Source organism: Strongylocentrotus purpuratus, unplaced genomic scaffold (assembly GCF_000002235.5).
Source record: "Strongylocentrotus purpuratus isolate Spur 01 unplaced genomic scaffold, Spur_5.0 spur5_scaffold_5, whole genome shotgun sequence".
In the NCBI taxonomy this organism is placed as follows: Eukaryota; Metazoa; Echinodermata; class Echinoidea; order Camarodonta; family Strongylocentrotidae; genus Strongylocentrotus; species Strongylocentrotus purpuratus.
Genome location: NW_022145611.1, coordinates 2,465,741 through 2,493,738, shown reverse-complemented (window position 1 = coordinate 2,493,738; position 27,998 = coordinate 2,465,741). Strand labels below are relative to the sequence as shown.

The 27,998-nt window shown below is 34.8% G+C and overlaps 1 protein-coding gene across 15 annotated transcripts in view; it reads right to left on the bottom strand.

Moving 5' to 3' along the window:
- Nucleotides 1-1,000: 1,000 nt before the first annotated feature.
- LOC100888919 (1-phosphatidylinositol 4,5-bisphosphate phosphodiesterase beta-1) overlaps nucleotides 1,001-27,998 on the bottom strand; it is a 131,924-nt gene continuing 104,926 nt past the window's right edge. For 12 of the 15 annotated variants that reach the window (XM_030999299.1, XM_030999298.1, XM_030999304.1 and 9 more), the window contains 16 exons: nucleotides 23,596-23,668; nucleotides 23,188-23,239; nucleotides 22,225-22,379; nucleotides 21,585-21,743; nucleotides 19,952-20,051; nucleotides 18,997-19,274; nucleotides 18,302-18,506; nucleotides 16,638-16,679; nucleotides 15,567-15,719; nucleotides 12,883-12,926; nucleotides 11,961-12,151; nucleotides 10,924-10,993; nucleotides 10,467-10,642; nucleotides 9,260-9,413; nucleotides 8,590-8,676; nucleotides 1,001-7,995 (listed from right to left, as the gene is read on the bottom strand). In XM_030999299.1, the coding sequence (XP_030855159.1) occupies nucleotides 7,462-7,995; nucleotides 8,590-8,676; nucleotides 9,260-9,413; nucleotides 10,467-10,642; nucleotides 10,924-10,993; nucleotides 11,961-12,151; nucleotides 12,883-12,926; nucleotides 15,567-15,719; nucleotides 16,638-16,679; nucleotides 18,302-18,506; nucleotides 18,997-19,274; nucleotides 19,952-20,051; nucleotides 21,585-21,743; nucleotides 22,225-22,379; nucleotides 23,188-23,239; nucleotides 23,596-23,668 (2,473 nt within the window). In that variant the 3' untranslated portion in view covers nucleotides 1,001-7,461. The remainder of the gene's footprint in view (nucleotides 7,996-8,589; nucleotides 8,677-9,259; nucleotides 9,414-10,466; nucleotides 10,643-10,923; nucleotides 10,994-11,960; nucleotides 12,152-12,882; nucleotides 12,927-15,566; nucleotides 15,720-16,637; nucleotides 16,680-18,301; nucleotides 18,507-18,996; nucleotides 19,275-19,951; nucleotides 20,052-21,584; nucleotides 21,744-22,224; nucleotides 22,380-23,187; nucleotides 23,240-23,595; nucleotides 23,669-27,998) is intronic. The other 3 variants (XM_030999308.1, XM_030999301.1, XM_030999310.1) reach the window with 3 other exon arrangements.

Genomic DNA, 27,998 nt, shown 5'->3' with positions numbered 1-27,998 from the left:
TTTTTTTTTAACGTGAATATAAGGAAAGACTAACATAGTATATATTGAGTAATTTTCTAATAGATAGTGAATGCAATAACATTCTTACCTTTTAATAATAACAATATTGTGTGTTATTGCTTGGTGTGCTTTATGTTGTCTTTAGACTTGAATAAATGCTTCTTAACAGTACGGGATCATGGACATAAGTTTTTACACAATTTACATTTTTCAAGTCGTTTGAATTTGTCCTTTTATCTTTTTAAGTTGCATGTATTTAATGTTTGTTTACTTGTATATAACTATGTTTCTGTACTTTTAATGCAAATGTGGCATTGAATTCAATTGAATTCATTTCAATTATGTGCATGGTATATAAAGAATTAATATGAATATTTGTCAATTTAATTTGAGTTAAGTATTTTTAATCAGGACATATTTACTCCTGTATCTGATAATAAACCATGATGGTAGAGAAGATCATACGCTGACATTACTATCTAGGTCTAGTTTGCAAAGTGAAATAATAATAATTACAGTGCTTATATAGCGCCTAACACTTACTTTGTCAGAAGTCTCTAAGCGCTCTACAATAATGCAGCATAATTACCCTGGCTTTAGCAGTGCAGCTGTTACGCGCGCTGCGTTTCAAGGAATAAATTCCAACCAGGTACCCATTTACTTCAACTGGGTGGAGTGTGGCAAATGTAGATCAATGTCAAGTGAAAGGATGAAAGGATGTAATAATGCATTTGAAAGTGGTTGGATCATCATAAATGAAGTTTGGGCAAGATTTAAAGACTCATACTACCAGCCTAGTACCATATCAAATATTGTACTCAATTTCTCCCTGATATGTTAATAAAGTTAAATGGCTAAATATATATCTGGATTCCAATTGAAGAGGAACCATAGGTACATGTTCAGAAGGGACTTGGAGAAGGAAGGTGACACAACTTCTGCTTAAAATAGACAAACAAACACTCCCATACAAAAGGCACATAACCAACACAAAACAATGTCATGTAAATATTTTCCTTTATTTTAAATGCACCTTTTCCAAGTGTTTAACATGAGATGTACTTCAATACCCAGTAAGATGTTCCAATAGTGGTGCTAGATATACAAACATTCAAAAAGATTTGCACCAATTTAATCCCAACCTATATCCTTGCATGCTGGATAAAGCATCCACATTCATTCACTGCAGAGGTTTATATCCTAAGCATGTAGAATGTACACGAAGAGAGATATTTTTGCAGTGTCTGACACAGGGCATTTAATGAAAAGGTGTATTGCTTAATATAAAGTAAGCCCTGTGTTTATATATGTTATAGGGATACCAAGAAGCAGGGGACAGACAGGCAAAAATTGTAAAATTATTCCATCACCCATTCTGAGTTTTGAAAATGTACTTATTTTAAAATAGAATTTTGATTAGTATAATACATAAATTAAAATTCTACAATACATATATTTCTATTCATGGAATTATCATACCAATTTCCCCGTATGCATTACCAATTAAGATAAAAAAAAAACATCTACATTTATACCAAATAAAATGTCATTGCATGAGCTGCCCCTTCAGCCTTATTTCTAACTGCACTGTGATTAAAATACATAGATAACAACAAATTATCATTTCTCAAAACTATATCAAGTCTTGCAAACAACCAAACATTCTCCTAGAAAACTTAAAGAAGACTAAGTCCTGAATGATATCAACAGATTACAATTGATTAAAACAAAATAGGTTTCTTGCACCACTTTTACCAACAAAAATTCTCATCATTTTCTGAACTTATTTCACATATATTTCATAAAAATCGCTTGACTGAAGATTTGTTTTTGAAACCCTTCCATATCTTCAATGGTAATTAGATCATCAAATATGTAGGCTTCATACTGTACCATACTATCTCTCTTACTTCAAATTGTATCTTATCGTATTCATCATTCGAGTGACATTACCAAACAAATTGCTGCCTTTTCACAATTGCAACCATTCTTTTTCCAAAAATCATGTTAAGGGCAATTTCAATACCCTATTCTACATCCCATTCAAATCATGTTCACGCAATTGCGTTACTTTAACTTTCTGTCAATTAAAATAAAAGGAATCTGATCATTTCTCATCTCAATTTTTTTTGTATGTCTAATCCTTTCCATACCTTTTTGCTATTAGACTAGAAGTATTGGCAAATGATTTGATACCACTTTTTAATGATTTTGAGAATATGTAACTATTAATGATGTCAAAATTGTTTTCACATCATTTTCTAAATTTCCCTTTCACAGGCAGTGTTATTAGAGTAGTAATTGCGACAAACAAATGGCTGAAATTCTATCATTTTGCAAGAATTTCAAAGTCACATCTTATGTATCAGGACCTTTCTTTCTCACAAATGTGCATTCTATAATGAGAAATCTGCTTGATCAATCAAACACTAAAATTTGATTATAATTTACAAATAATATACCTTACATTCCTAAAGCAAGCAATGTCTGGATAGCGCATCATTAAAAAATATATATAGAGTGACCATAATAAAATACTTGCATATATACTAAATTAGAACATGAACATTGCTTAGGGAAAAGTACAATTGTACATTTTAAAAAACAATATAAATCTTGAATAATCAAAATGAAAGCATAATCCGAGTAACACCACCAGTGCATATTAAAGATACATTGTAGTTTAAAAAGGTAATAATATTCATCAAAGATAATTTCAATTTATAAAAGCAATCCCCTCTCTTCAGAATGCAATGCATATGCTTTCTCCAATACACGATGGGTTATTTCTCCCTGACATAATTGGATTCTATTTATATAGAGAGGGCTTGAAGATTATGAATACCACCTTAAATGAGGAGTTATATTATACTAACAAGCACCTTATAAAGGACTTTCATAGATCAGAATATATCAACAATCATCCGACATGTACTTCACAACTCACAGTATTTCAAACTATAAAACATTTAGAAAAGATACTGACAGAGCAGTTTAAATGCTTCTTTGCGATAAATAATTGCAAAATAAAAATCTGTTGAAAATCTCTGTCAAAATGACTTGAACGTGTTTATAATCATAAAATCGTGTGAGAAGATATTCAAATTGTCTAATATTTCAATAACAAAAAACAATGGCCATGTTGATTTAAAACAACTCATATCTAGTTGTTGGGGTGTGAGAAATATTTTGATCCTAGAGTTTCTTTTAAGATAACATAGGAAGAAAAAAGTGCAAAATATTCAAATATGTATTGAGTGCTGGTGAATTTGTACAATTTTTTAAAATTTCATAAAACAATTTAAAAATAAGCGGCAATCGTTCCTCTCTCATAAGTAATATAGTTGGGTGCAATGTGATCTTGATTCACTGATTTCATATATAGTTATTACTCTACAATACAAGTGATAATGGCATCAAATTACCTTTATCCTAACAAAAGGCACTCATAATTATGTTCCTTGGTCAAATTATTAGAGAGGAATTAAAATCATTCAAAAAATCCTTGAAACATAACCTTGCTTTCCCTTCAACTGACACTTTACGCAGACAGTTTGGACTTAGCTGTCTGTGTGCTGAGAGGGAGAAGACCTTTCTAGCACTCCGGCCGGCCGGCATGAGATGAGTTGCTCTATACATCACTCAACATGCATCACTCAATAGCCTCATTGGGAAATACAACATAGAAACACAATTTAGCACAGCAATACCAATGCTCAGCAAAATGGCATAAAAGATATTTCATAAAACTCAATAATACAGTATAAGGTATAATTGTAAAGAATGATAAATAGCCTTCTATGGCAGTACACCTGTAGTCCTGCAATCATTTGAAGAAAGAAAAACATATTTTTGTCATAATAGATTTCTAACAGCATCATTTTCTCCTGAATTAATTTGGAGCATAAGCAATATTGGTAGCCATGTTTATGGTGGATTTCAGTATATACAGCTACAAGATTAATTTTGATAATGACCAAATGCAAAGACCAAATCATTTTAGCTGCTATAACACCACTTAATCTTTTGATATAAATTGTATCTACATACCCGATTCCGATTTCACTATACCCATAAAACAGCAAAGTTTAATGCAATAAAGTTATTCATGATTAAAGTCTAATTTGCAAAGTAAGTTACCTACAACATTTCACATGTGTACTTTCATCTTTTTCTGTTTCTTCAATATTTAGGAATGTGACTCTCTGATGGTATTAACAGATAACAACAAACAGCATTAAAACAAAGTCTAGCTGAACATACTTCTGATATCGTTATCCTGCACAAGTTGGGTGGTATGAGACAGGAAACTATATAATAATTATTACAAAAATCTTTACAAAAAAGTCTCGGAAATCAAATTTCATGAAAGGCACAACACGCACATATGGGGATGGGACCACATGCTTTAGAGCCTAAACACTATCAGGGAAACTACATGTATCTCCATTCACTTTCTTCCTTAGCTCAGTACACAGCTATTATACATTTTTAGCAACCATCACTTAATTAGTGTCTTAAATACTTAGTGTGAAGTGTAAGTCTGCTCGATTTTGTGCAATCAAATTACCAGAAGTCAAGAATAAACTTAGGCAGACAGTGAGTTGTAATTACAAATATATATATATATATATTGTAAATGGGTTATTAGAAACACCTACAGTGAATCTACTATGCATCTTTACACTATCGTGTAAAAATTCTAAGATAATCTTTCTCATTTTCTGGAACACACTCCGCAAAAAACAATAATTGCATTTAAAAAAAGTAATTGTAGAATGTGCATTCCGATGCTACGGTGTTTGAATCGAAGATTACAGAAACTTGGACATAGAAAATAGAACTATTATGAGAGGTGATGAAACAACATACAAAGAGGAGTAAGGGTGAGAGCAAGATAAAGACAAAAACAAAGAAAAGTGGAGGGTAGGAAAGGAGAGAGAGAGAGAGAAAGACTTGGACTTGGAGGGAGAAAAGAAATACAAAGGAGGACAAATATGTGATAGATAGAAAGAGAGATATATAGGCAATAGGAAAGAGCAGCAATTTGCATCTTTAAACATCATTTCCTAATGAATTGTGTTTTGATTAAAATACAAGATTGCATAGAAATACTACTTTTAATCCACCCCCCCCTCTCATCAATAACCTAAATGACAGTTATTATAGTAATGAACAGCCCTACTAGTACTATATGTGAAAGTGCAAGCAGAATATTATGCATATGCACAAAATTACCTATAAGATATAGTGATAGCAAGAGCATTATCCAACTATTTAGTTTCATATTTTGATAAGCTATTTCCATGACTCATTTATTAGTACACTTATGTTTTGATAGCACTGCACATGTATGTATATCTGCACACAACATTCATGTTACCATCTATATGAGATATTTACACAGACCAACCAGTTTAGTCCATCTTCACAAAACATACCTACTAACATTGCCATCATTTTAAAATACAAAATAACAGCATTCATTCTGTATATAAATATGATACATGTATATATATTTATATAAATAAAAATCATTTGTTATTTAGCAATCTCTTATATAAAAAGAATCAATTATCATTCAATGTATACACACAAGATATAGACCGTTTAGTACTGCATATAAACCTACATGTACATAAGAATATTCAAGAAAAGATAAACCTAATATACACTTTTTGAGATCACATCACTTTTTCATGCTTGGGAAAGTCAGCAGGAATGATGGCCAAGATTCATAATTGGAATGGTATTCTCAACTTTTCTTTTATCTTCAATCAGATGCTTAATATATTCTTGTACGTACAATAAAAGCAGAGAGAAGCTCTTTCATTTTAAAATCTATAATTTCCTTTCCAGGGCTCGTATTCAATTCAATACTTAAGTTTGAAATATGAGTATGTTACTTAGTCTTCAGCTTAGATAAAATACTTAGCCAATTTTTATATTCAGTTGATTGGCACATATATGGTTTTCTAATGCAGTATCATAACCTGCGCACAATTATATTATATAGCATTTACTGCGACGCGTTAATTGCGCATTACTTTTGATTGACCGTGTGATGTCACAATGCTTATCAGTAAGGATTTTACTTAGATTTTGGCTTTGAATACGAGATAAGTAAAGTTCTTAGCTCAGTAATTTACTTAGTAAATTTCTTACTTCTTCTAAGTATTGAATTGAGTATCGGCCCTGGAACTTATTTTGTGAGAGGTTGGAGTCAACAACATAATACCCAATCACAAATAAAGAGAAAAGTTTTGATAGCATGAGAGAGTAAAGTAAAATCTGATTCAATACAAAAGAGAAAATTAAAAACATTTATATTACAGGCTACATTTTAAAAGATGATATTGTCTATTTTCATAAACATTTCAATTTTATGATGTACCCATTTACGGTTTGTACATTTCCTTCTAGTGCTGTTTTCATCACATCTCTCTGAATAAAAACAAATTAAAAATCAATTCTAAAAGAACTAAAGAGAGGGTGAAATTTGAGTGGCATAGATAAAAACTTTGGCTTCTACACTTGACGTGTGTCAACATATTACAGATTCACAATCGTACATGACTAGTCACTGCAAATGAATTCTATTTGACAGTACATATGCTGTTGCCACCTCTTAACATGTGAATATCATAACTAATTCTTGATTTAAGTTCTTTTAAAACCTTTTTCTGTTCCTCTTGTTGTGCATTAGTATCATCTACAAACTGCATTATGAATAATCTGGAAACAATGCAATACCAATTCCAGATTAAAATCTAGATAATGACCGGCGATTGACTTTCTATTGAGAGCATTCACCTATAGACAACACTGGCTGCAAGTCAGACACACAAATTTGAATGCAGGCAGTGGAAATCACTGCTGCTGAAAGCAAATATAAACCTTGTATTCACTAATATAATCAAGTCTATAGGTCTGAAGGCACACACTTTAGTATCAAATTGTTTAACCACCCATTCAAAACACAAAACAAAAAATATCCATATATATACACCTTTACATCATTTACATTTTGTACACGCATGTGTTCATTATATAAAACAAAAATCTGTCATACCCAAGCACCGATACATCATTTACAACCATCTCTAGTAGTTCTACCATATACAAATATATTTATAACATTTACGGTTATTCTTTACACACAAAATGGTATTCCTTGTGCAATAGTAATTCCTAAAGACATGATTATTGTTACATAAATGTACTAAATATAATGCAGCTAAAATTATGAGTTCTAAACCTTATAATGGCTGGTTATGATTTTGGTACTTACTGTTATATCATTTTTTTTCTTCATAAAAAGAAAATGTGCTCATCGTAAAAAACATAAAATAGTGAATTCTATGCTTGGTTTACACTCTCTTCTGAAGGCATCATTAGCAAGGTATTTGCAAATTCAAGGGTACAAGTTCTGTTGCCAGGGTAGCGTAATGTTGCAGAAAGTTAGAGTTTGGTGGACTCCACGACAGGGTTGACCCGGGCTGGACTATCACAGACTTTTCTTTCACCTGTTTCCAAGTCCTTACATACTATCTCTTCATCTGCCATAGTATTGCTGCTTTCAAGTCCATTGGCAATGTCACCATTGGAATGGGTTTGAGCAGAGTTGTTTGTATTGACCTCCTCTGAGTAAAGGCTCCCACTGGCATGCACTTCTACTTCAGTATCCATATGACCTTTGACATGGTGTCCAGGGCTACCCGTGTTCCCGTTGCTGTGTCCGTTCAATCCGTTACTGTCTGGGACATCACCACCACCACTCACTGAGCTAGGACCATCTGACATGCCATTCAGACCACTACTAGCTGATTTCTTCATGTCACCATTAAGACCATTCTGACCTCCTCCATCGGATGGGGACAAATCATCCATGGCTTTGATAGAACCATTGGTGTCAGAGGTCAATCGCTTGAACTTCCTGTCTTGAACCAGATGGTCGGTCTTCTTCTTGTATTCCTCCTCAATCACCAATACCATCTAAACACAAAACAGAATGAAATTCCACATTATCCTCTCTTTAGTACACTCCCTGCAGTTGAATGGTGGACAATCACTAGTATTCAAAATTTAGAAACACATTTGGAAGTTGAAAGCAAAATGTTGGATTGGGATGGTCCATTTTTCTGCATCATCTTGTTTATCACAGAAACTATAACATGTATTTATGCGTTCCCCAAAACTCAATCCATATTAATATTGAATTATATTCTTCGAGCTTATAATAAAACTGTTTACATTGACTAAATCCTTTCACAACAATAAAATGCCTTATAAATAACTTGAAATACTTGATAATGAAGTCTGCTTTATATTTTAAAGACCGTCAATACTACTGGGCCAGAAGGGATTACAACGCACAGCGAGGTCACTGACAGGTGGCTATCTCATTAAGTCAGCTCTCAACTAACATAAGAAAAAGAGGATCATGGGGGACCAACAGGCACTGATTGGGGAAGTTTTCTATATAGAAGGAGCAAGAAGCTACAAGTAGGACAGTGGGGCTTTAAGAGTAATGGTACATTTGCTTTGTAAATTAGAAGTCCCTTAGAGATAATTTGAAGAACATCTTACATCATCTTCTTCTTGGGAGAGGTTTTGTTGTAGTTCTTTCATGCTATCCTTCAGCTCTTTCTTCTTGTTCTCCTGCAATTTGATCAACTGTTTAAAAAAATATGAAAAAACCCAAAATAAACAAACATATATTATTACAAAAGCTGTTAAACATTTCAACAACCGGAAGACTTATGTTATTCGGTGTTTCTTGCATTTTATCAGGTTACATGTATCTCACATGTTGGAATATATTATAGTTTATGAATAAAATCTGTACATTAATAATATACAATGTTCACAGATATGATTGCATACTCTAGTTTGAATGCCTTGTGTTTTAAAGAGTAAGACCTTTAATGAAGAGCAATATACATCTATTTAGTAAGGGAACCTTTGATTCACATAAAATTAGGAACATTTCATGTCAATAGGAACCTTTTGTGAATTGTACTCAACGAGTCAAAGATAGATTTATACTGAGACTATATATTGTACCTGTTTTTAGGCAAACATTGGTCTAATTTTGTTCAAAATATTCTTGAAAATCTGCAAAAAGGGGGTCATTTTCGATTCCACAAACAATCATGCATTACCCCTCTTAAGATGAAGTGGCATCACTGTGTTTCATTGTAAATTAAGTTTGGGATTGGTTAATAACTATACAACTTAAGCCAGCATAATAACTCACATGTGTTCTCTCATCGACAGCTTGATCAATGTGTTTCTTACGAGCTTCTCTCTTCAGTCGACTGATCTCTTGTTTCTCTCTCTTCATCTTACCAATACTCTTCATCTCCTCGATGTTCTTACTACCAAGCATCTTACGAAGCTCCTGCTCAACCCTAGTAGGAAACAACAAAAGGAAAGCATCATGTTAGTCACAAGTTTTACGTGCAGACAAATGAAATGATACTTAGAGAGAAGAAAGTTCATCCAATTAAGAGCAGTATCATTTTTAAACTAAGTATAGCTACCAGTATTTTATTTTATTGAAACAGCTAAAAGCTTTGGTTGTGTTTGTTCTCATCAATACATTTTATGAAAACTAAAATCTTAAGACAAAATTTGTAAAGAATTTAAAAACATAGAAAATTGTTGTATTAAGCACTATAGAATGTAATCTATCATATTACTATCAACTAAAACTCAACTTTACTAAAACATGACACATTGATCGTTTGGAAACATAGTGGTACAACAGGGTTGTTCAAAGGGTATCTTCAAAGAAAGTTAAAAAGAAAAAGGTAGTCCTCTGTCATAATCTACTGGGAAAGTGAACATAAATTATTTCATACATAGGATTTGCATCTCACAATTTTCAAATTAAGTCCTCTGTATAACACTTTTCATGAGTGCTTCAGCTTACAAGACAACTTTCATGCATTCCTATTGTTTATTGACAACTGAAGTAACAAGTAAGTCTCGTACTGTTTAGAATTTTGGTAACAAGCCATCGAGGGAACTCTACTTTGAGTCATATTAAAAGAACTAGGAAATTTCACAGAACTTCATTCAAACCAGCTTAAACAACCACCGAATTAGAAAGACCATGCACTAATCCAAGAGGACAAATTTTCTTTGTTTCCCTTAAAACAGTGTCTATAATTGAAACATAAGTGTATACATGTATTATTAAAACCTGTATAAAAACACATGCCTTTAACAACAACTTTTCGTGTCTCCTATTAAAGATGGTCTTCCTTTCTATACAGGTTTGAATGAATATTGTGAAATTAACTCAGCACACTGGCTACTGAATTTAGTCATTCCCATAGGCTTAATACAGTAGCCACCTGGTTCCAGTAGACAGAGGGTTAATGAGTCTACTTTTTTATGTTTCCCTAAGGTCATCTGTCTGTCTGTCTGTCTGTATACCCATGTTTGAGTGAGCTTACTTCTTGTGCTGACCATCTAGTTTCTTGAGTTGTTTTTCATGTATAGCTGCCATGAGATCCATCTGAAGCTCAAAGAGCATCTCTGCATGCTCCACCTTCAGCTCCTTCTCCTCCAGGTAGTGACGTCTATACAGACCTATCAAGGCATCCTCCTGGCTCACTTGCTTCTTCAGCATCTGTGGACCAAACACATTATTACATCAAAGCAGTCCCACATGTCTATGTTTGTGTACGGTTTTACATATTTAGGTTGCACTTTTCACTTCTTTTCCCTTGGTAAACATTATTAATTTCTCTCTTACTCGTCCGATAAGAGTAATGAAAAATGACAGCTTTAAACCTAGCAATAAATCTAACTATACACTAAGCTAGAGCATAGAACGGAATGGAACTGAATAAAATAGAAATACTTTAGAATGGAATAGAATCCATGACACAATCCATGACACAAACTTGCCTCTTTTTCTTGTTCTTGCTCTAACTGCTCCATAGTTTTGGCACTTTGCTGTTTGGCTTCTTCAGGAGTTCTGCGGGAAAAATCACAAAGAATATGAAAATATAATCTTACACTTCAGTCAGGACAAAGAAAATGAAGAGGACAGCGGCATGAAAGGAAAGAGCATAACATATCTGACAACATGATAAACAATAGCAATTATGCAGATGGACAGGTCAGGTGACAAAAAAAAGATGTTGTATTACCCTTTGCGACCGACCCAAAAGTCTTTAAATCTACTGGTCGGCTTTATTTTTTTTTACCGTTTGTTTAGAGAACAAATGTTTAGTGAATAAAAAAAAATGTTTTAAAACATTCAAAACTGAGAAATATCAGCCCAAAGAGGGAGAAAAAAAAAAAAAAAAAATAAAAAAAGATTTCCAACCGACCGACCAATGTTTTGGCACCTAAAGGGCAATACATCTTCTTTTTTTTTTTAGCCCTTATGGTGGATAAATAACACACTGGTTTTTAACATGCAACCAAATTTGGATTGCAAGAGGAGAGCATGAGTTAGGAAAGGAGACAGAAATAAATAGGATATTAAAAAAGCTGGAAAAGAGATAAAGAGAGAGAATTCATATACTGAGGCAAATGATTATGCAATAATATTGTACTCAAAGTTCCATCTCTCAATATACTGGATTTTGCAGTTTCATATTGAGAGACAGGTAGAGCCAATTGAGAAAAAAGAAAGAAAGAAACACACAATAGATGAGTGAGATGGAGAGCAAGGCATGGAAGAAGACAAAAACAGAGACAGAGAAAAGCTCAGAGAGAGAGAGAGAGAGAGAGAGAGAAAGAGAAGTGGGGGAGGGAGGAGGGAGGGAGAGACAAGAGAGAGGGAGAGAGAAAATACAAACAGACAGATGAATAAAATGTGAACAAATGTAGAAGGACACACATATATGTATAAGAAGAGGGAAAGAAAACAGATACATGCACATTTATCAAGAAAGCAGTGCGACAGATGAGTGTAAGAGGAAAGCCAAACTAACGTGTTCTTGAGCATCTTCTTCTCCATGGAAACCAGCTTCTTCTCTTTATTCCTCCTCGCTTTCTCTTGAGACATCTTGAATTTAGTGATGTCCTTGGACTGACCCTTCTTGAGTTTACTCTGTTTTTTCTCTTGTTTCTTCACTAGCTTATTGAGCTCATTGTCCAGCCGTGTCTTCACCTTCACATATTTCTACAACAAGAAATTAAAAGTAAGAGAACAGGAGATTTTTAAATGCCTCAATTTGTTAACATTAAGACAGACTATTGAAACCAATGCATAACAATTGTGCATTTTCCCCTTCTTTTTTTTTGGTAATAATCACCCTGTAGGAATACTTATGACCCAATGGCTCAAAACCATAAAAAAGGTAAATTATAGAGAGAAAAGAAAAATCCCTTCAACTTGATGTTGATAGCTCTTAGTATAATATAATATTAAAGTGTTTTTTACTGTCTAACTACAGGTAGACTAAATGATTATATTATTCATACATGTACATGTAAAAGCTTGAAACATTCGCCGTTAGGTAACCGATAAGAAAAGAAAAAATACACCCACTGACCCTTAGTTTCGAGCTACTGGGTCACTTTCATAAATTGTGGAAATATATATTCCTAATTGTGGAGCACCAGCAGGGGTGTCAACCGTGAGCGACATGAGCGATACACAAGAACCCACTGTTATTATTATCATAATTATTTATGCACATTGTATGTGATTGTAAACAATACAGTGAATTGATAACAGTTATGCCTTAATTTACTTACTCATATTGAATAAGAGATTACAAACACTTATACTGGATGGATCTTTCAAATTTAACAAAATTCTCACTTTTATCAAACCAATGCAGCCTGTGCTCATTAAAACTTTCAAACAAGTATGTGTAACATTTGATATGGCCTTTGTATTAGTCTTACCTTCTCTACTTTAATCTCATCAATGGTTGCAGCAACTATCTCCTCTGTTTATATCACATCAAAAAAGGAAAAATCAGAGAATTAATTGACATCACAAGTTACATAGGTTTAGCATGGAATACTAGAAATTAATAAATTAAAGTTACGATTCCAGATATGTCCATCTAACAAAAGCTAGAGGTAAACTGATGTCTCATTTATAAGAAAATTTGTATAATTCTGAACTATTTACATACTAATTTCTAAGAGATAAATTTATCAATTTTTAAATTGTTTGCATCTCTAATTAAACAGGATCGTTACCTTCATACGCTCAACCTTATCCATTGATCTCCTTATCATCATAATTTCTCATTCACTGTCTTTCAAAACATCATACAGGTGCAAGTTACATCTACAGAAAATTCAACATTTTGATTCAGAACCACTTCAGTTGTAGACCCCATAACACAAAACTTTCAATCAATCACAAAATGACAATGGCCAATCAAGATCATTGTTGCAAGAACATTCTTTTCAAAAGGCTGACCATTAGCCAATCAGAATCATCGTTTTGAATTTGTAATTGATTGCAAACCATTGTGTATGGGGCCCAGATGAATCCAATTTAACGCTGAACAATGACATCACCAAACATACTTATGTGAATACCTTATTCCAAATTTATAAAAACTTCTTTCCTTGGTAAACTAAATAATTGCCCAAAAAACGTTTTTCTCATCAGTTGTCTTATTCTTGCTTTTGAAGATTAACTCATCATGGACATAGTTTTGTCTACTAAACTCTTACCAAGTGAGGTCAGGGAAGTCATGAAGAATAAGACAACATTCAATCCATTAAAAATATAGTTTCTTTCATAGTGCATTTCAACTGGCATGCAAAATATAACACTACGTGCATAGATGAAAACAAACACTTTTTTTACTACATGAAATGTAAAATTGATAGTGCTCAGCGAGACAATTCTACTTATTATAATAATCAAATTGAATCTAAACCACAATAAAAATTAAAATCAAGATTTGGATTAGTCTGTCTACTCTAATCTAGAGCAAATCTATGGAATCAAAATAAAAAAATAAAAAAATGAGAGTATCATGTAAAGAGTGCATAATTATGGGTAAGGTATTAAACAGAAGTACTGAAACTAAAACATCAAAAATAGCCACAGAGTTACAATGCATGTGCAATACAGGTTAAAAGGTGCTTCATCTATTTGAATGTCCGCTACATCCATACAGTACCCCAGTCACACCAACAAGACAAACACCAAACTGACACCAGTCTGACACCAAGCTGACACCAGATTAACACCAGTCTGAAAGCAGACTGACACTAGACCAACACCAGACTGACACCACACTGACACCAGTCTGACACCAGTCTGACACCAGGCTGTCACCAGACTGGTGTCAGACTGATAACAGACCATACAAACAATACATTGCACCAATTGGCCGAGGATCAGTCGTTTGGGATTCAGTATGGAGTCAGTTAGAGTGACTGTGGTGTAACAAAGAACACCTCTACATGGCTCATACACATTTTGTTTCTATCTATTTCAAGTTTCATTCATATTCTATTTTTCTTCAAAATTGTATATAATTTACTGTACTGAAAAAAGAAAAAGGTACATGTAGCTACTGCATCCTACATTATACATGTATACAAGATTCACATGGCACAATTTGCATTAACTTTTTAATAACAGCAATAGCAGAAATCATATTTGCAACTGAATTATCATACAAGCTCTGATGTCTCGTTTTTCTAATTGAAAACTTGCTGGAATACATGTACACATGTAAACATGTGCCATATATGTCTAAGAAATGTGCTCATGTTATAAATGTTTATAGCATAGATTAATTTCATGAATTTGAGAGGGCAAGAATCAAGCTTGTCTATTAAAGTAGGAAACAAAGGATGCAATTTGCAAGCGTTTTACACACTCTTTGATGCTGTTAATTCAAACTCATGCAGAATAGAAATAAATGAAGGAACAGTTTGCATACAAGAGTGATTTTATCATATTAACAGGAAAGTGAATTTGAATTCAACATGCATGAAGAATGGAGATGGGATAGAAGTCCAGTCTAAACTATGAATTGGAAATAAATAAAAAATTGATGAAGTTGAAAGGAGGCTGAACACAGAGACAAGCTCTATATAAATAAAAAGAAGTCACAGCAACGCACTGCAAAGAGATTGAGATAACCTGCCAACACTAATAAGGTTCTGTTTTTAATCTCTGACAGAAAGATAAATTCGAACTTACTTGTTCTTGAGTTATGAAATTATAGACTTTAGGGAAAAACATGCATGAGACATATTCTTAATATATGGAGGGACATCATTTAGGGATATATCAAAGAGTGTATACATTTAAATGTTTCTCTTTTTTAATGTATGATTGTTAAGGGGAAAGCCAGGAACCGTGTTGTGGGATTCTTATTTTTGAATGCAGGAATATGTATCATCCAATGAATACTAGATCACGTTGACGACATTTAAAGGATACAATACAAACACTTTAAAGAGGACGAGAGCAAACATAAAACATTCCATCACAATAGTAAACTGTAGTGAGAAGGTTCAGTGTGGAAAGTTATCAACATCAATGTGTACGGTGGGAATCAGAAAAAACATGAATAGATGCGTAACCATGGCAACATGATGCAGACCTTGTGGGACCAGGTTGGGAGTGCTGCGGCTTCGGATGCTTTGGTTGTGAAATCCTGAGAAAGCATTAGCCTCGAACTGAGCCGTTCCCATGGAAACGGACCTTAGCAACCCTCCGCTGCTGGTGCTACTTCCAATGCTGTCTTTAGCCACAACTGTTGTTTGCATGGGCGATTGGAATAAGTGGTAGGGAAATGATGGATGAAAATGGGATAAATGTAGGAAATAATAAAACCAAATCAATATTGAAATCAACAAATTATAGCATCAAACAAAAATAAATCTAATAAAGTATGGGAGTGATCTGTGATAAAAAAAAAAAACCTTTGTCTGTTGATGTCACCTTAAAAAAAAATAAAAAAATTAATAAACGGGTCAGTTGGCAGGAATAAAAAAAATTCCTTAAAAGTTTATTTCATTGTAGAGAAATAGTTATCAAAGGCTTCACTGAAATGCGCGGAATTTAAAGCAGAATGCTTTAGTTTATAAGTGTAGCCACAAATTTTGTTGAGTGAAGCCAAAAGCTTTCAATGTTAAGTGAAGCGTGCTCATGGAGGCAATGCAACTTTAGGTGTATTATGTTAAATGCTTTGTAATGTCTTACAGATGCAGCAGATTGGATAGAATGTTATTATTATCAGCACATACATGTCAGCATAGACATTAAACAAAAAGGTTTTTGAGAGGTATAACTTCTTCTTATCTCAAATAATGTTGGGAGCTTGTAAGGCGGCAGAAAACCTGCAAGTCAGTTTGAAAGGAATTTCTTTTTATTCCAACTGCACAAACACCAAATAATAAGTAGAGACAAAGAACCGCCACCATTTGGAGACATTCATGACGATAAATCCCTTTCATTTTGATTCACTTCAAACATGATCTCGATGATTTAAGGGGTATCTATCTGCACATGTATATTGAAATCTGACCCTGATAATTAAAGTAACAAATAAAAGGTGATACTAATAAGAATGAATAATGGTTATATGTTGTTGATTTTCTGAGCAAGACAAAGTAGAGGCAATAGAATTGCTTGGTTTGGTTTGGTTTGGCTAATAGATGGACCAACTTACCCTCTGGTTGCCATTGGCTCATTAAGATCTGAAGTTGAGTTTCTAATTCATTGTATGGTAAACAGTAAAATTGATATATTCAATGTTAAGGATCACAGGGAGTACTGCTTCCCTACTTTATTTCCTTTGATATCCAAAGAATACCACTTGCTTTATCAACTCAATTTAGACCAAACTGTCTTATTTTGAACAATGGTAAAGAAGCAATGTTATGTGATCTTACATATTTACATGGATACATTATAGAAATGCAAAATATAATCATCAAATCAATGATTACCTGTCTATTTCTGAAAACTCACTGATGTCTAAAAAACTCAGTTCATATCAAAATGTTCATAGCGAGTCAGTGGTTAACATGCAACCCTAAAGATCTATTCAATGCAATACACTACTTAAAGATATCAAATCTCTGGCTTTTTAATGAAATGAGTCTAAAAATATATTTCAAATTTCTGGACATGCATTTGTTTAAAATTTGATTTATAATATAAACTTTCCTCAATAATGATCCTTTTTTCCTTTGCCAAAGGATGCACACACTGCCTTCATTCTATCTAGGAATGATGATAATCAAGCTAGGCTAGGAGAGTAGAATTATGATTGAATAACAAGGGGAAGGGCCTATAACTATAAAGAAAGAAGATGTTCTCTCAATTTTATGAAAGTATTATTACTTTGTAATACAACACACAGACAAGTTGCAAGTGAGGTAGGGAAAGGAACTATATAATTCTATTTAATATTGGAACTTTTTCTTTTAATTCATATTTTAAACCAAACTACAGGTATCCTGGTTGGATGGCTAAGGAAGGCGAAGTTCTAAATATTTCAACAAGGATAAAAGAGTTTTCGGGTAAGGACTTTGATGCCTGCTAATTTTAACTAAGACAGTATTAAGTACAGTTTATAGAAATGCATGCAAAAGAGTCTGTTTCTCTTTCTTTTAGTAGCAGCTTTTAACACATCAAACAAATGCAATGCAAAGCAATCAGTACACTTTGGGATAGGAATTGATTAAAAGATATGCTGAATAAAGTTTCTTCATTTCAAATGGGGCTCACTAATTACATTCCTACTACACTCAAATTCTTTAGGCCTTGTGTGTATTGGTATTGTCAAATATGGCACTTGTCTGATGTCCAGATTATGGTTTACACACCTTTAATTCTGATTACTTGTCATTTGCATATCAAATGTTTTTCTTAGCCCTTATCAATAAGAGTTTTCTCCTGTCTTTTATTCCCCTTCTCTTAATTTTGAAAGATTAAAACAAAAATGTTATCAGGAGCTTTAATTAATTTTAATGTTTATTTGATACCTTAATATTACAACACTGGAAACAATTTTGATAGGAACAAAACAAATTAATATGCTACAAAGTATATTGATTTGCTTCTAGTTTGCCAATTAAGGTTCATACCAGAGATTGAATCTCTCCTTCCATATGTTATATTCTTAATCCATAAATCCCTTTATCACTAACCCATGTAATCAAGATCTATATAATCAGTGTTTATAATTCCAGGGTAAAAATCAAACAGATGCCTTGCTTTTTGTTGCTAGCACCCTTCCCTGCCATCAAAATGCACTCCAACATTCTGTCTACCTCTTCTTTCCTACATTCTCCTTTTAATCTTTCTATCCCTCCATCACCAACTCACCTGACTGTCTGGATGGCCTGGATACTTTCTTCATCGTCGGGGGCAACGCATCAACGCTGTCCCTCTTCTCTAGCATTTCCAGCTTAGTATGTTCCAGTGGTTTGTTACTAGGCGTCCCCTCAGCTATGGCAGCATTATCTATTGGAGGTTTACTCTCCTGCTCAGGTGAACTTGATCCCTCACCGGTCTCTTCTTTTTGAGGCTCCTACAAACACAACCAAAATCATAGGACGGCATTCAGCTTCCATTCAAACAAATTGCCTTTAAGTTGGTATTTTAGTTGTTCTTCTTGCACGATGTGGAGCACATAATTGTTCATGTACAAAGTGGATTTGGTTTGATAAATTGGGAGTTAGAATTCATCCTCAGTCCAGAATGTAAGTCATATTGACCGATGGAACAACGATGGTGCAACTGGTCAGAGCTGGAATCCCAGTTGCTGCAAGTATATTATTTTGCAAGATATTGATTTTCAAATGTGGAATTCTTGTGCCTTGTGTAATAAATGAAATTTTGACATTCTTTATGGTATTCAGGTAAACCTAGGGAAATAACAAGCTTATAATGCACAGTGTTTACTTTGATGGAAATACTGTAATTAAAGAAAAGTATCCTTTAGATAAGGTGCTGTTTAAATCCAATTCATCATTGTTATTATTATAATACTATTGAATCCACTCCTAAATATGCCCTACCGGTGTGGAGGTGTTAGCCATATCATCGGGACTGTCCTCTACTGCAGCTTCTTTCGATTCCTCCATCAATTTGGCTTCTTCCAAGAGAATTGAGAGAGCTTCTGTCCTGATCTTGACCTGTTCATCCATCTTGAGCTGATGCTGGATAGGATTGACCAGAGCATCTGCAAAGTTTGCCAGACCAACGGGCACGTAGTCTTTGACCTTGATGTGGACAAAGACTGATGGCATGAGGAGAGGCTGGTAGAGCTCATTGCGCAGAGGGATGTGACGATACCCTGTGAGTTGGGATTGAAAGAATGGGTTTAACAACACTCCAAAGGTCTTGAAGCCAAGATGTACACCCACTAATCATACATGATACGCATAGTGTACAGTCATATTTTCATTAATAATTAAATACTTACACAGCCCTCATATCCGTCATGCAGTGACGCTCACGGGGCTTAGACATAATTTCCCTGGTTATAGCCAAGGTATCAAAGTTTCTCGCACTAAAGCATATCAAGTACCCATTTACACCTGGGTGGAGAGTGGAAAATGTCAACGTCTTGCCATTAGACATTAGTGCCGGGCTAAGATTTGAACCCCATACCTTATGATCTACAGTCCAGTGACTTATCTATTAGACCACAACATCTCTACTAAGAGTATTGTTTAATATCTAAACAATCATTTAAAGTCATGATATCTATTGATTTGTGAAATAAGAAAAATAAGCATTCAAGTATTCATACTACCTACAAACAAATCTCAAAATGTAAATATCCTCAAGGAGTGTTTTCCAAAGTCTTCATTATCTCAATCTCTATCAAAACATTCTTCTCATGACCTTTTGGATTGAATATTCAACAGAGATAACAAGTACCTTCACTACATCTATTGGCTAGATACCCTTCATGAACTAGACTTCCTAGCATTATTAAATGAAAAACCCGGCTTATGTATACCTTACCTGGTCTGAGTGATTCTACTGGTAGAATACGATGTCCAATCTGTTTGTTGTTATCGTCATATGCAGTGATTCTTAACATAGCTAGTTTAGGCATGATAACCTAGAAACCAAAGAAGAAGAAGATGAAAAGTTAAATACTAATATCAAATCACATAATGTAATATATCTCACTTTTCTTTAAAAGAAATATTCAAAGGAAGAAACTCATAAAAAGAAATCAGGCAATTTCAATCAAACCAGAGAGTCAAACAGAATGATCTTGATCATGGATTGCATGAGGCTCATTTGAGATAAATAATTTAGGGACCACTATTGAAATGACGCAACGATAGAGCCTCAAATACAGGATGCAAATATGAACCGCCTTGAAGAGCCTGAATGGACTGTTAGGTTAGAATGTGATATCAAGACTAGGGAACAGAACTAACAAGAGGAACACAAACTCTTCACCATGATCCATATGCAGTGGATATTAGTTCAAAAGCCAAACCTTAATCGGTTATTCCTAGTTAAACTCCCAGTTAACCCGTTGTAATTTACCGATATTTCTTGAAGGATAAATAAACCTAAATATAAAAACTAGATGGAACTTCGACTGCGCGCAGTCGAAAATGATGCCTCCGTCATAGAGCAATTTTACAAACCAAAACAGAAGAAATTTTTCAAATTCAAGTTCAATTGTAATCCATTAAGAGGTTCTCAGAATATCGTGATTACAAGCAATTTCTCATATACATATATGACCCTTTGATCTTTGACCTGATGACCCTAAAATCTACTCAGTTCATTGGCTCTGCAAGATGTCCTGAGTTAAATAGTAATCCATCTGTCAGTTCTAATGAGAATGCGTTCACAAGTTATTTTTGGATACATAATGAGCCCATGACCTTTGACCTCATGACCCATGAATCTACTCAGTTCATTGGCTCTGCAAGATACATACATGATCGAAATTTGGCAGGAATCCATCAATCTGTTCTAATGAGAATGCGATCACAAGCTATTTTTGCATACATAATGAGCCCTGTGACCTTTGACCTTTGACCTCGTGACCCCAAAATCTATTCAGTTCATCGGCTCTGCAAGATACATACATGACCAAAGATTGGCAGGAATCCATCGATCGGTTCTTGAGATAATGCGATCACGAGCTCTTTTTGCATACCTAATGAGCCATGTGACCTGTGACCTTTGACCTTGTGACCCCAAAATCTAATCAGTTCATCGGCTCTGCAAGATACATACAAGACCAAAGTTTGGCAGGAATCCATCCATCGGTTCTTCAGATAACGCGATCACGAGCTGTTTTTGCATACATAATGAGCCCTGTGACCTTTGACCTTTGACCTCGTGACCCCAAAATCTAATCAGTTCATCGGCTCTGCAAGTAACATACATGACCAAAGTTTGGCAGGAATCCATCAATCGGTTCTTCAGATAACGCGATCACGAGAACGGGACGTACGGACGGACGGACGGACGGACGGACGGACAACCCGAAAACATAATGCCTCCGGCTACTTCGTAACGGAGGCATAAAAACATTGATGAGCAAGTTTGATCCTACTGTGCCATTTCCATGAAGCGCAGAAATTATTTAAGATTAGAGAACGAGATGAAAATGCTTTCTTACCTTGGGAAAGATGAAGCCATCATCTTCATACTGAGGGTTGATACCAGTATTGTTGATAGTCTTAGTCTTATACTTCTTCCTTACTGTGTCTGCTGGTAGACCAAACATGTCCACCTCAATGTATGTTCCAACCTTCTTCAAGAACTGGCCAGATAGCACCTGCAATATCAAACAGTTATCAAGTTTAAAACAGGCTACAAAAGAAACATTCGTGATACATATACTGTTCCAGGCATGTCAATGTATAACAAAACTTCTACTTTAGTACATAATATGAAGTGCCACATATAGATCTTTACATAAAGTATCCTATCAAATTTTCTGCACTTAAGCCATTTTTTCTCCATTCATTTAATCTCTATGGTAACTCATTTTTGGCTGTGGACAGCAAATCCCCTTAATAATAGCAACAACAAACTGAGATTTGGGCTGAGAACAGATCATTTTTCTCTCCAGAAACTACATGTACATGTTTTCCGAAGATTTTTTATTTTCTGAAGAATTAGATAGGGTTAGGGTTAGGCTTGATAATCAAGATTGATGATACTTCATTTATCATAAAGGTTTGTAAACCTCACGGCCAGGAGTTTATAAAACCTTTGTGTGGTTTGACCTTTTGACCTCTGACACTGACACTGACCTTGACCTCTACGGTAGCAGCTACAATGCCATCCATGGTGGACTCAGCGAAGGGATCAAAATGGCGGTCCTTTCTTCGCATGAAGTCAGGTTTAAGAATATATCCTGTTCTACCATTCAGATTGAACAGACCAAGATTCAGTTGCATTGGTAGATCTGTAAACAGACAGAGACAGATTCAGAAAGAAAAAAACAAAACATTTAAATTCAAAAATTTTCCTCTGAACAGAGCAGGTTATTACAAAAAATTAAAGTAAATACTGTCAAATGTACTGTATCAATATACATGTATGGGTTGAAAAGGAAACAAAAAATTAAATTAAAAGGTTTTAGTTTAAAAGAGAAATCCAAACACGATGACAAGTTGCTTTGAATGAAAGTAGAACAATCAGAGAAACATATTGGTGAAAGTTTGAGTGATATTTGATGTCTGATAAATGAGAGGTCACAAATACATTTCTTAAAGGGACGAGGTAACGTTGTTCAGATGAGAGAAAATGGTGCTAAGGTGGTGATTTCAATGCTAGATGTACAATTAAAGATAATCTGAAATTTTGCGTGAAGACAGACCATTATTAATGATAAAAATTGGGAAAACTGATCTGCTTGATTCCTTGATTATCCCAACTATATTGTTACAATTTAATTACATTTTAGGTGAATGTAAATTGTTACAAAGCAATGAATTGGTTCTATATACCATTCCAGACATTTAAGTGTTGACAAGTTTGTTAAAGGCTGCCTTATGTCTTATTTTCATGAAAAAACAGATGGGAAAATTAAAAAATATAAATATCTTTGTGGGTTGAGAACTTGTTCAGGATTTTTTGCATGATAGAGGGTTAGTACAGTAGAAGAAATATAATAAGTAACATTTCAAACAAATATTAGACAGATTTCTCATCAACCTTCACCAATGTTACTGAATCACTTTGTAATAATTATGAGAATGTAAGGCACTCACCAAGATTTTGGTAGTTGAGAGCAACCAACTGGCAACCAACATTCCAAAAGATCTAGAGAAGATATAATAAAGATAATAATTAGTAAAATGGAAAATATTGTATTTCAGAAAAGACTTGAAGTCACTTGGATGTAAGTTCATTATAGATATTTAAACATCAAGTAATATCTTCACTTCATTTTTCAGCCTATTATCTTTTACTTTTCACTAGTAAAAATGAAATCTTCACAAAAAATATTCATCTAGAAAAGTATTTTTATTGGGCTGCAGAAAGCGCATAGAGACATGGCATTTTGATAATGTGTTTAATAAAAAGTTTCATTACTATTAGGGTTAACATAAAATAATTGAGATGGTATTTGTATATACTGTTAAAATAAAATGATGCATTTGCTATGTAAGGTATACCTGAGGCATGAAGTTACTTGAGTCTACTCTGGTTCCTTTAGGGTAGATCCTAGACAATTGTCTCTTGTTGTAGCTGAGGTGTAGGGAGTTAAAGAAACAGACTGCTTTCAAAGACCACTCATTCACACCCAATTAACACTTCGGTTGCTTCCTCCAACTCTCTGCATGGTTGCTAGTTTGCCACATGTGCATTCTTGCACAAAACAATAGATACCAACTGATGGAAGGATTACTTTGCACAGCATGATGGCTTTGAAAAATTACCAAATTCCAGTCTTGACTAGCTAGAAGACAGCGCTTTCAACAGCTTTGTACATTAATCTTGCACTGAAAACAATTAAATAAATAAGCACTTAGTATATCTATTTCATGATAAATACAACGTGGCACAGGGAGATTATTTGTGTAGAATATCAAGAGTTAAACCCACGTAGGATAACAATCATGATCCACCAAATACACTCCATTTTCACAGACGTTGAATCAAATTGTATGAAAGACCCATCGACATACCAGTGCCATCACGAATCACGTATGACTTTTTAGGTGTAACCATTCAAGAAAATTTAGATTGGAAAAAACATATCAATCATGTTTGTAATAAAATTGCTCCAATTTATTGGTATATTGTATAGACTTAAAGGATTTTTTACCCCTCAGAATATTACTTAATATCTATTATTCTATATTATTTCCTCATCTGAACTATTGTACTATAATTTGGGGCAATACTTTCAAATCAGACTTATCAAAATTGTTTATTTTACAAAAGAAGGCAGTTTGTCTGTTGACTAATTCTCAGAAGATGACTCCAAGCGCGCCACTTTTTGTTAAATATAAAATTATGCTTTTATTTGAACTGATATCATTGAATACCTGAATTTTTATGTTTAAATATAATAAAGGCGCCCTTCCGGAAATTTTTTCTAACATGTTTCAAACCAACTCAAATTTTTTTAATCATTCAACTAGACAACATCAAGATCTACATAAACCCTTCTCTAGATTTCGTTTTGTTTGTAATTCAATCAGATTCATAGGGGTACAAGAATGCAATTTGTTGAGTAGTGACATAAGAAATAGCACAACACTGTTCAGATTCAAAGCATTGTGCAAGTTACATTTATTCAAATCTTTAAATAATCTTGATCTTTCTTCGTAGCTCTTTATCTCATATTTTCCCTTCCTCTTATATATTTGCTCCATTCTGTCGTGCGAGTGTCTGTGTGTCTGTGTGTATATGTGCGGGGGCATTTAAATTTATATTTCTATTATAATGTACTTGTATGTAGGGTCCCGATTACAAGCAGTCTTACTTCTCAGGGGCCCTGGCCATTATTACTTGTTTATGTTGTTGTTCTTTGATATTCTTCTTCTCTTGTATTGATGTTTTTGTACATATATTTTTTTTTTCATGGTGAATAAATGAAATGAAATGAAAAAGTATCCAGAGCTCCAGGTTGCCATAGATTCACTCAAGCAAGGCAAAGCCAGCGGCCCTGACAATATTAGCTCAGAACAAACCAAAGACTCCTGCTCCTCATCCTGAATTCAATCCTACATATTGGACACTGCCTAAAATCACTGAAGATAGGAATCATACTGCCCTTTCACAAAGGCAAAGGAAAAAGCACTGAGGATCCATGCAACTACCGTGGCATCACGCTTACTCCAATGCTCACGAAGTTGCTTGAACCCTGCATCAAGCCTTGCCTCAAGGCACAGCTGTCCATCAACGACATCCCAGACCAACTACAGTTCGGCTTTCGCAATGCTTCTCATGTCTACTGACTGCATTGTGCCTTCAACTCACAATCAAGATCACAGGAGCTAAAACGAGACCCTTGTACATTCGCTTCCTGGATGCAGAGAAAGCATTTGACAAAGTATGGCCACCTTGGCTTACTCCATAAGCTAGGAAAATCTGAAGCTGATCCGGACATCCAGCACATCATTCACAACCTCTATAATGGAAAGGAAAGCCAAGTCCTCTGGGATGGAAGAGTCACACAAACTATCCAAATCCAACAGGGTATTCGTCAAGGTGGAGTCCTTTCTCCCACGCTATATACTCTGTTCATCGATGGTCTGATCAAGAAGCTCAGAGACAGTCAGCTAGGATGCATGGCTAATGGCCGCTACTCCGGTGTCATTGTGCTTGTAGACGATGTCACCTTGATCAGCAATACACCATCACAGCTGCAAGAGATGATCACGGCAACCCAAGCACACACAAGAGAGTGGCGCTATGGAATCAATCCCGCTAAAGCCATTGTGGTGATGAATGCTCGGAAGATGGACAGCCAACAGGAATGGACAATGGGGGATCTCACTATATCCCGTAAAGACTCTCACAAACATCTTGGGATCACAAAGCCATCATCACAGACTGACCCGACTGATTGCATCATCTCAAATGGTATTAATGCCTTTTACGCCCTCTGCGGTGCACAGGCCCATACTTTTGGGGTCTTGTCCCTCTTCTCTCAGTACACCTTTGGAACATATATTACATCCCCAGGATGATCTACGGAACCCCCATCTTACTCTTCAATAAGTAGATGTTAACCAAACTAAACCGTGCACAGACCCACCTATTCAAGCGTATCTTAGGCATTCCTGTCACAGCTGCTGATGAGAGTGTATTCCTCCTAACAGGCCTCATAGCAATCAGTCAACAAATTGACCAAGAGAAGCTACTGCTGCTTGGCCAACAACTGGACCTCAACACGACCAGATTCGAGCGTCAAACTTTTCTACATGCCTTCAGCATTGGCACTCCCTCAGTGAAAAGCCTGAGATGTATTCTGGCTGTGTTACAAGCTTCCAACCATTGAGGACCTAATTACAGATCCCATTGCCTACATCTCCTGGAAACGCAGAGTTAAGAACTCAATCTCAAGGAAGCTACACTGGAGGAAGCTGCTACCAAAAGGTACCTCACATTCTGGCATGGAAAATCCATCAACCCAAGAAACCTCTACCCAAAATACCCACTATCAACAATAATTAGACAGGCACTGACCATTAGAGCACAGCTTCTCACATCTACCTACCTCATCCCGAACCCGCCTCACCAAATTTAAGAAAGCAGCTAGCACTATTAAAGTGTTCTCTATGCAATCTTGAGGAGCATACCGTCATACACGTCATGGCTGCCTGTTCGGTTACTGTCAACCTATTGGAAGACCTTATCCACAGATCGAGTCAGTAGACTCCTGCATAATGTCCTCGACTCTGCACCAAATACACCACTGCTCAACAGCCAGGACCCCTCCCATCTGACTTGTGCCATCCTCTTGCTATATGATCCATCCCTTCCCTACACTGTCAATGATACTATTTTGTAGATGACACATTATCTATATAAAATTTATGCCCATCGCCTGCACTCTATACCCTCTAACTAAGGGCTATATAGCATATTTACAACACAGCCTACCATTTCGACTGCGATGAACTCGCTGATCTCCGAAAAGTGGAGGGACAAAACAGAGAGAGATGGAACCATCATATATCTCATTCAAATAGATACATGAATATTTTCACATTTCACATTAAAAAATAAAAAGGAATGTTAAAGAGTGAGGAAAATGATCAATGACCATTTCAAGAATGACAGAAACAAACTTTAGAATGATAAATTATACTTTTTACTTGGATGGATTTAATCTCTTAAAATGTCATAGAGTGTGGCTCTAAGCTTACACTTTTGTGTTTATAACAATAAAAAAAAATTGATTGATTTGAAGAAAGGATAAACAGGTTTATATACAATACCAAAGTAGGTGATAAGTAGTATATGCTTTGTATTGAACAAACACAGAATGGCAGTTACTTTTTGTAAGAAAAGGAGAGGCTTAAACATAAAAATTTGTTAATAGTCACTTCAGTATAATGTTAGGGAAATATATCTGTCAAAATGTGACTAAACATTGGACTTATACTTTTGTGTAATTGACAATGATTGATTTGAGGAAGTTTGAGTATTTAGAGTCCCTTGTAAGCCTCTTTGGAGATGGCTACGTGCATTGTGGAATAAGGCATCAACAAGAATGTGATCAATGTTCCTTTCCTTTATTTTTTATTTTTATCTTGATAATTCTTTCCTTTATGAAGAGAGATAATGATTTTTTCTCATAAGTACTGTTGGCTATCTGAGCCTGTCCCATACATAAAGTATTACATACAAAAATTTCCTCTAAGGTAACTTAGCAAAATGCAGTGGAACAAAAAGACACATCCAGAATGCAAACTGCATAATCATAATTTTATCCCACAGATAGGATATGGATATTTTATGTATTTTGCGTTGCGGATGTGTCTGCCTAATCAATAGCTATGAACTGCTTGCTTGGTGATATCAGCAGGCAGGACCTGGGTATCTCCAAAACAATCATGAA